We start from the raw sequence: 10,244 nt of genomic DNA on the forward strand, positions 1-10,244 counted from the left end.
ATATATTCCAATGATATAACATAAAAACATTAGCTAATCGAGTAAATATTAACTCAGTGGTTCTCAACCTGTGGGGGGGGGGTCTAGGGGCTGTAACAAAAAGGGGGCGTGAAGATGTGAAAAAAAGAAAACGAATCAAAAATATGAAAAAAAATCTACTGAAACCAAAACAAATTAACTTAAACTACATTCTGATACTAGAACAATAAATATAGAATTAGATAAATATCGATAAAAGTTAAGTAGGTATACAGTAATAAAATATGCATCTACATTTCAAAAATGTTGGGGGGGTGATTAAAACTTATGAAAACTCGGGTCGCAAATACTTAAAGGTTGAGAAAAGCTGTATTAACTATTAAGGTGGAAACAAATCTAAGCAATTGTAAATTCTAATACAGACCTACTCTGATAAATAAACATCTATAATAACAAATGAACTAATGCACTTTAATTCCTATCAAAATTTTATATCCCACTCTGTTTCACACTTCATGCCTTATTACTATCAAAAATTCTAATAATAGATATAATGCAGCTAACATATTAGATTAGATTAGATAGACAGATAAATAGTGAGAAGGACAATGCACAGTGGTGGGTGACCCGGTCAGGATGAGCCAAGGTTCTTTACCTGGATGTGAGGCCAGCCTGTCAGAAGGTAGGAACTGGCATCCCAGCAGGTTTGGATCAAGTAATAATAACCGGCTGGGAGGCCAGTGTGATAGAAGGACTGGGGGAGACCACCAGTCAGCGTTACATGCTCCCTGGACACAATAGGACGGTGAAAGGCTCCCTGGGTGACACTACCAGTATGAACACCCACTAGGCATGCTGGGAGCTGTAGTCCCATAGGGCAACCTTGTTGGGTTACATGGCATGTATAAAACCTTTTTATAAGGTATATTGGTTAATAAACCTTTTTTATTGTATGTGTTTGGGGTTTGGGTTGCTGCAATGGTCACTATAGATAGATAATTTAAATGAAAAGGCATGGATTTTTAAATAAGGAATAATCTAAAAAATAAAGGTGCCATAGAGGTTACTCAGAGTAATGCCATGTGGAACCATTTTTGGTTCCCAAAAGAACTATCCAAATGAAGGTTTCAGAAAGAACCTTTAGTTAGATCTGTAACAGGCTGCATAAATAACCTTAAATAAATGATAACAGATTTACATATGCCAGTCGGTTCCTGATTTTAAAAGAACTCTTACTGCATTCAATAACACAGGCTATGTTCTGGTTTTCTTGATCTTTCAGTGCCCAGATAGGTCACTAAGGGAAATGAGGACCTTGAGTTCCTAGAATAGAAGATACCATTTAATTTCCTTTCATAGTGGTGACCCCTCTTGTCCTCTCTGTGGTTCCCTCATTTTTTCCTTGTTTGGATGGGAATAGTTTTACACCAGGAGTCACCCAAAGCTGACTGTGACTTCAGTAGAATTTTGACTATAAATGTGTTTTCCTTTAAGTTTTATTTATTGTGTTACAAGGGGTTTATGGGCCATGAGAAATAACATTGTTTGAGTAGCAACAACCATCTAGATGAAGGAGTAAAAAATTACTTTTAATTATTTTGATCTGAAGCAGATTCTATTAACATATATGATATCATATTTGAGAAATGCCAATGGGTTCATGATTTTAAGAGGACTCTTGCTGCCTTAAATGAATCTGGCTAAACTCTGTTCTTTTATCTGTAGATTCCTACTGGGTATCCTACTATACATTGAAGATGTTTGTTTTGTCCACATATTAGAAACCTTTTAAAAATCCAAAAACGAAATTCATATGCTAAGAACCATTTTCAGAATAGAATTTTCTACGAGGAACCACACAACCCAGTAAAGCGCCGTTAAAGAACCAGTTATAAATCTAAATACAAAATAAGGGGTTCTAGCACAAAACACATAAAAATATAATGAATTCTAACTGTAAATGGCAAACCAGATTTGCAGAAACAAACAGAATCAAACATCCATCCATTTTCTGACATTTAATTTCCAAATCAGGGTCCCATCAGCTGGAAGCTATCTTTTATATAAATTTCTTCGTATGCTCAACCTTCATTAATTACCTGTATACATTTAATTATTTGATTATGCCAGAAATCGAAGTGATTTCCAAATATAAAATGATACCTGCACAAATTCTACATGAAAGCACTGTCACACGACCGTGTGACACGTGTCAACTAAAAAGGAAATATGTGTCAGGATTATTAAACTGACGATAGTAAGAAATAATTAGGAGTTTTCCTTATAAACGTGTTTAGGAATTAAAGCCTCGCTGGAACGGGAAGTCTTTCCGAGCAAAAAGAGTCACAAAGGCTGTCACCAAATTGGAGGCAACTTAGTGACAAATCTCACGCACTTAACTACAGGACAACAAGATCACATCTAGCTTCGTGTGCTCTGCATTCTGTTTTTGGATTCTATGCCATATTTTGCTTTATTCTACTATTTATAAATGTTGTGCATACTGTGTCTTGTGGAAGTTCTCAATGTGGCAGAAAAAATTAATTGCACTAAAGTGTGAAAGGTCAGCAAACTATTAGGTTCATCCATCCATCCATTATCCAACCCGCTATATCGTAACTATAGGGTCACGGGGCTCTGCTGGAGCCAATCCCAGCCAACGCAGGGCGCAAGGCAGGAAACAAACCCCGGGCACAGGGCAGGTTCATGTAATGTATATAAATTGGTGAATGCTTAAATGCAAAGGTGTGCTGATGTTTGCATAATGTATTCCAGTAAGCCATTGTTTTACTTAGTAAGTCCTACAAAATCGATGAAGCCGTCCTACAAACTCCTGGAGCTAAATCTGGACGCGACACTAACAGAAAGACGCACCGGTGCACATTTATACATATTTACTACTCCTTTAACCACATTTGTGAGTGCCTGCTTTCGCTATTCCCACTTTATTACGTATCCTTAACGTGTGTGGTTATTTTTGTCTGTGGGCTCCGAGATAACAAACGACAAATCTTCATCCGGGCTAATGAGGTAAAGCGGATCCCATCGAGGACAGTAGATAAGGACCTCACGGTGGAGTTCAGGGAAGCTTGTGAAACTCGCTCAAACTCATTTTTATCAGTTTAATGAATTTTGCAAATCAATCACATGTCATTAGATGATAAAAGAAAAATTAGTCCCTAACTAAACCCATTTGAAAACAGAGAGAACTTGCCAACTCCGCATAGATTGTGTCTCATAAAGTACTCGAACCAAGCCCTCTGCGCGACCTTGTATGCAGAAACAGACAACTGGTAGTAGTTAATTACAGATGTGAGCCGTACGTTCTGACAGCAGTAGGTCAGCCTCCTTATATTAAATTAACACTCACCGAAAAGCCGAGACCATTGTGCGGGGGGACGATAAATCGGGTATTGCTTTGGAAAATTCTGCGGACTCCATTCTGCGTTGAAGGTAAGAGAAAAGTTCGACGCGTATACACTTTGACAGGCTGTTGCATTTATTTCAGAGAGCACCGCACGTAGCGAATTGGCTACGAAAAAAGTCAGAAAAATGGCAGAGGGTTGTAGGCTGGTGGTTTCCATAGCCAGATTATATTGACTGTGCAAAGACCCTCTGGCGTACTGCAATAAACTACTTGTATGTGGGCCGCTGCTGTTCAAATAAACCTTTCAGCTGTCAAGTATCCAAGTCAAATATTTATTTGACAATCGAGGATACTTTAAAAACAAGGTAACATTAACTTTGAAACTTGTTCTTTTAAAGGAAAAACCGTGTCGGTTGTCGGAAAGCTAGAAGCCTGAGATGGCCAACTTATTTGGAAGAAACGTTATTCAACCTCCACCTATGCGCGAATTGAGCCTGTTCTCCATTTTTTTCTTTTTTTTTTTTTTAAATAGTTATTTTTGGTAAACGATGCCATAGTGTTGGGTTGTATGCGATTGTGCCCTGCAAGCGGCTGGCACTATGCCCAAGGTCGGTTTCTGTCTCGCTCCTCACACTGTGAGAGTAAGCCATAGCTTTTCAGGATCGCTGCCATGGTCGCGCATTGGAAGCTCTCATTTCTGGATAGTTTAACAGACGTGTCCTGATGTTACTGGTCTGGCAGTACTTTGAATTGCTAAATAATGTGATACAGGATCAAATTTAAAGCATTTTCAGAATTGAAATGAAAACTTAAATTGAGTGTTTATATTGTATCCTGCAAAACACGACCGAGGCTGCAAATAGATGAAGCCAATAATCCGTAAGTTAACTAACTGAACTTTAACATCAATATTTCTGACCAAGGACATTTTGAATTAAACACGAACACAAGTGTGCATTGACTGCTTCAGCCATTAGACTGTCAATAACCTTTGCGAGGAGGATAGCAAACACTGCCAAATCCACATTGTCACAGTTGGGGAATCAGAAGATATTTTATTGCAAGGGTATGGAATATTTCACTAAATTTAACTACATCTAATTAAAGATAATGTTATGTCTGTGGACTGCCCCTCATATGATCCTTACTTATGAAATATACAGTAGCACCTAAAACGAGAAGGTGTCAAGTAAACCAAGCATCACCATAATTAAAAACTAATTAAAAGCTAAGCACACTCAAGCATGGTTTGATTCCAATAAATTTGATCTCTTGCTAATTTAACATCCATATGCATATTTTTTTAGTAAATTCCAAAGACACTTTGCACAATTAATGGTGCTGCCAAAGTATTTCACAGTAACAACTGTGTTCAGATATGGTCATATATGATTTGCTGTTTTTTTATCTTTATTAATGATGCACATTTCAATTTGACCAGAAGAAATCATAACGAAAGGAGTATTATCTAACAAAGCTGTCTGTGTGAATGTAATGGTCCACTTCCCCTGCTAAGGCAGCCCACTGAGATATCACAAGAAATTATTCAGGGCAAAGTGAGTTGTGAGAATGTACAGTTACAGTTACATACAGGTTGGTCGTGTGCCACATATGACATCCATTTCTGTCCTTTCAAAATATATAAAAACACCCAAAACTTTAATCACCTTTTGAGATGGGTTGGGCAATTCTTAGTAGCATCCAAAAACAAAAATGCTGCACTTCTCCCATAATCCAAAGCAAACTGCTTTTGTACGTATTTTATGCAGTTACATTTATGAGGTAGGGGAAGGAGAATAAAAAGTAGAGAAAATGAATTGCTTCCTACAAGCCTGACCCTTTATTTTTTTAAAGCTATCAAAAGATTCTGCATACAGTATGCTCCAGCCAAAGCCCCCCATGCCTCCAATCTAAAACATTTCTTCACCCCCTTAGTAGCCTGTGATATGTGCACATAAAGGCTGAGCCTGTTTACTAAATACTGGAAGGCTTACCATACCACAAACATTCAAATCCACCACCCCTTTGTCTTTGTACCTCTTAGCTTATCCCACAATGGTGAGCGACCATCTTTCATGAGATTACAAGAAATCATAAAAGGGATTTAATATGTGATTCCAGTTCTCACTTTCACAAAACAATCCAGATCTCTTCTCCATCTTCCTCTGTATTTGAAGAACTGCCTTCTGTAATTCAGACATTTAATTCCTAAGCTCTGGTTACAAATTTTAGTCAAGGTGTTATATGACAGGCTCGCTGCTTACCCCAATTTTCCATTGGGATGCTGTAAGTTGTTGTTGATCGATGTAATGTAATTTTCCTCTTTCTTGAGATGTAGAAGATATGGATTTGGACCAAAATATGATGTAATTCTAGTATTATATCTACTGTAAATGTTCATTTTGTTTGTGAATACATAGTAATATTTATTTTAAAGAAGCACAGGATCTTCGGATAATAGTGTTTTTTTATTCAAGATTGCATTTATTGTCATGAACATAGTGTACACAGTATAAACACATTTTTAAATGTCTTCTCAGAACAGCTGACAATACAATACCAACAAAGCACACACACACATACATATATATATATATATATATATATATATATATATATATATATATATATATATATATATATATATATATATCAGAGTCTCTGGCATCTATATGCCCAGGCTAATGGATTTCAGCAGTGCCTACAGGTAAGTGCTCTCTGGCCATACTGCCCTTTCCATACTCTGCACCAAAATAAATTGCGCCGTGCATTTGCACATGGAGAAAAAGTTGTATGTGTCAAAGTCACAGGTTTCGCTACAAATTGAATTTCATGCAAATTGTTTCATTCATTAATTGTATAGTTAAAATACATGCATAAGGTGATATGTCAACTTATGGTATACATATATACTTTTAGCATTTTCCTTAGCTAATTTATTGTACCCTAGTACCACAGCAGGATTTAACCGTTCACCCAGCACTGGAGCACCTGTGTGACACCCGGATTACCAAAGAATATTTTATACACGGGCAGCATGGTGGCACAGTGGTATCGCTGCTGCCTCACAGTTAGGAGACCCAGGTTCGCTTCCCAGGTCCTCCCTGCGTGGAGTTTGCATGTTCTCCCGGTGTCTGTGTGGGTTTCCTCCCACAGTCCAAAGACATGCAGGTTAGGTGCATTGGCAATTCTAAATTGTCCCTAGTGTGTGCTTGGTGTGTGCCCTGCAGTGGGCTGGTGCCCTGCCCAGGGTTTGTTTCCTGCCTTGTGCCCTGTGTTGGCTGGGATTGACTCCAGCAGACCCCCGTGACCCTGTAGTTAGGATATAGCGGGTTGGATTATGGATGGATGGATATTTTACACACTCCTCAGACCCTCTGTTAGGCCAGACTTACATGTCATTTACAAGTGAATTTTAACTGATGTGGATTGATGGTGAACATTGTGTTATTAAGTGAGAAATGTTTAGCACTCACATGCTTGAAGCATGCATATAAACTATCTTGCATCAAATAAACTCAAACATGTATCAGTGCACTATTATAGTTTAAAGTTTTTAGTTGCTCCATTTGAAAATAACATATTATATACAATTGAGATTGGCAGCAACTTTATGTATTGCAGCTTCTGATAGTACACAAAGAAACATAACTGCAAGCTACTAAAAGACTTTAATGATTGTGTGCTTATCTTATTATCATTGTTACCTGAGATTCACCAGTTGTATATGTGACAGTGCAAAGAAATCCAAAGTATGCACATTAAATATAAAGCAGCCTTGCTGATATCTTTGAGAATTCTACATGTGTCCCCACATAAATATAAGCTTGCTAATGGATCTTAGTTTGTTCCCATCAACTATTGTTATTCAGGTGCTTTGTGTACATTTTTATAGTCCCTGCAGGTAAGACCTTGTATGTGTAATCTTTGCAATGGAGATCACTTAGTAGTAGTGCTTTCCTTCTCAGCATTTCAGTTAGGAGAGGCTCCCTCTGACCCTAAGTGGAGGAAGATCTCTGACTCTGGCATCACTGTAACTTGCCATATTTTTTCTGAATTCTACCTTTGGAGCAGATCCTACACTGGGCCCTGGATTGGAGAGATGTCAAGGGTGAACAATGAGAACACTGTGGTGGCCCAAGGATCGGGTCTAGGACCTCTCATCTCTCTGAATGTCCTCTCTTATGCTCTATCATCGAGTCTCATGGTTTGTCCTGTAAATGTTGTACTAATGATACACAGCTATCTATACCTGTTATCCCCTCCAGAGGACCACACAGTATTTGCTAGAATCTCAGCATGTCTCACTGATATGACAGCTTGGATGAATGAACACCATCTCTCACTCATTCTGTCAAAGATGGACCTTCTTGTTATCCCAGCCATCTATTTAGCACCCCACTTTTATTAAGTTTGGCTCACTACCACTAACACCCTCCAAGTTGGTATGCAACCTTGGGGTGGTGACTGATGATAAGCTGTCCTTTGGACCATGTTGCCTACAGTCTCTTGGTCTTACATGATCACCATGTACAACAACCATAAGATCACACTGTATCCGGCAGAGTATGCAGCACAAATCCCGCTCCAGCCTTTGGTCTTGTTACTTCCAGACTACTGCAGCTCTGTGCTGGCAGAAACGCCAACATATTTCAAAATGCAGTGTCACATCTCATTGTTCAACCAGCCAATTCGGGCACATGCTGCTCCTCTTTTCAGATCATGACACTGGCTTCCTGTAGAGGCACTTATTAAATTTGAAATCCTTGATGGTTGCTTACAAAGTAGCCAGTGAGTCAGCAAATATATATATATATGGGGACACTTGTAAGGTCCTATGCTACTTCTCGATCACTTAGCTTTGCTGTTGAATGGCGTCAGGTGATGCCACCTCTGAGTGTTATCAAATTTCAGTCCAGACCCTTTTCAAGTGTAGCTCCTAGCTGGTAGAATGAGCTGCCCACCTCCATTAAATATATAAACTTAGTCATAACTGAAATAACATAGCTAAATGTAACATTTTCAAACCTTAGCATCACAGAAAGTCAGTTCTATCCTGTCTGCATTGAATGTAACATATGAGACACCAGTCCATTATGGTGATCACTCACTCACATACTAATATCTGCATTGATGTGTGACCAATTAGAATTAATTACCAGATAGCCTAACATACATCATAAGGTTATAAGGGAAAATCTAGTGTACCTGCACTAAAAATTCACAGATTCAAGGAAAAGATGCAAACGTCACACAAATGATGAGTGTAAGACTTGAACCAAGGGTACCGATACATGAGGCAGCTGTACAACAACCATCAACATTTTTCAGTCAGAGAAGTCGAGTTTAGGATTGTGGAGGGTTTGGAGGTTATCTCAGCGGCACTGGACATAAGACATGACATCTGTGGAAGGGCCCCACTCACTCCCAGGCACCATAAGTAATGAAATATTAGTAATTTTTTTGCCATTTTATATTGCTTAATTCAAAAACCCAGTGCTTCTTTTTGACCCATTTTTCATATGTTGAGTAGTTTGCAGTTATGTTACACATTTTTCATAGTCTTTTAATTATTTTTTACTATCATAATGTTACTTAAGGAGTTTTTAGTGGTGCATGGCAACCTTTAACAAAGTGTATTTCTTGGAGCAATTTCTATACACTGTGTGTGTTTATTTTGATAAAGTTAATGTAGTTTTTTGTTATATATTATATATGTCTTATTCTTTGGTCTTATTTCACAATTTGCACTTTATAAAATACATGATCATTGGTTCAAAAGTAAAATTGGGTAAAATATATACAAGTATGCATAATAAATGTAACATGGGCTGGCTTGCAGTGACTGAGTCCATTTAAAAATTGTTTTCTACAAACCTTCAACCCAAGGAAGCACACTAGCTAGAAAATAATGGAACATGTGAGTGCACAGCTTATATAGTAAGGCAAGCTTTATTTCTCCTAGCTTATGTTCAGTCCTGCATTTTGCTATTGGAAGGTAACTTCCACTTTTTTCATTTCATGAGAAGGATGAGATCTTTCTGACAGATAACTTTAAAATGTGATCCTAGGAATTACTTATGAATGCTTTGAAATCACTTCAGTAGAAGAAAAACCCCATATATGATACACCATTTTACTCATCATGATGTAAGTTATGCAAGATGTGAAGCTTTTTGCCCCCCGCCATTTTGCACACCATTGTTGAGCCATATTTTGTGCAGAAAATTATACCTTTTTGATAAAAAGTAAACCAATAGGTGCCTTCAGAAAAAATAATCAGAAGGACTTGATGTGGTGCAGCCACATGAACTGATCCTAGTGGTTCACCCCTTAATGGGATATGAGGAGGTAAAATTACTTCTTTTCATAAAATGTTGAAAATGGGGATTGGTAATATAGGCACGTGGAGTGTTATTTAATGCCATTTCATAGCTGCTGATCACGACTATGATAAGATGTTTGATATTTGATTCTTTACTGGTAGTCATAGTCCTCTAAGAGCCACCCCAATGTGCAAAAACAACACATTTCATATATAAACATGTGGGGTATTGTTTTAGACCGTTTCAAGGTCAGCAATCGCAAATATATCATTTTTGATTTTTTGATCCTTTATTAGATATCTAGCCCTCTTGGACTTATATCAGAGAATATTTTATTATACTTTATATATATATTTATATTATACTTTAAACGTTTAGATTGAAGCACGCATTTTAATATTTCAAATAGCGGAGGCAACTATTCTTGTTTATTTCCGCCTCATGAAGTAACCTCACTTATTTTACCTGTGTCTTTGGGCCTTTTCTCTAGGATCTCTACATTTATTTTCATATCCCATCTCAGGTTAATTGGCAGCCCCAAATTGCCCCTGCAAGTGCATGAGTGTGGCCTG

At 37.8% G+C, this 10,244-nt stretch overlaps 1 protein-coding gene across 3 annotated transcripts in view; it reads right to left on the bottom strand.

Moving 5' to 3' along the window:
- LOC120542326 (spondin-2-like) overlaps nt 1-4,167 on the bottom strand; it is a 30,379-nt gene extending 26,212 nt beyond the window's left edge. The window contains exon 1 of one of the 3 annotated variants that reach the window (XM_039774725.1): nt 3,350-4,167. In XM_039774725.1, the coding sequence (XP_039630659.1) occupies nt 3,350-3,563 (214 nt within the window). In that variant the 5' untranslated portion in view covers nt 3,564-4,167. The remainder of the gene's footprint in view (nt 1-3,349) is intronic. The other 2 variants (XM_039774707.1, XM_039774716.1) reach the window with 2 other exon arrangements.
- Between the last annotated feature and the right edge of the window lie 6,077 nt (nt 4,168-10,244).

Source organism: Polypterus senegalus, chromosome 1 (assembly GCF_016835505.1).
Source record: "Polypterus senegalus isolate Bchr_013 chromosome 1, ASM1683550v1, whole genome shotgun sequence".
In the NCBI taxonomy this organism is placed as follows: domain Eukaryota; kingdom Metazoa; phylum Chordata; class Cladistia; order Polypteriformes; family Polypteridae; genus Polypterus; species Polypterus senegalus.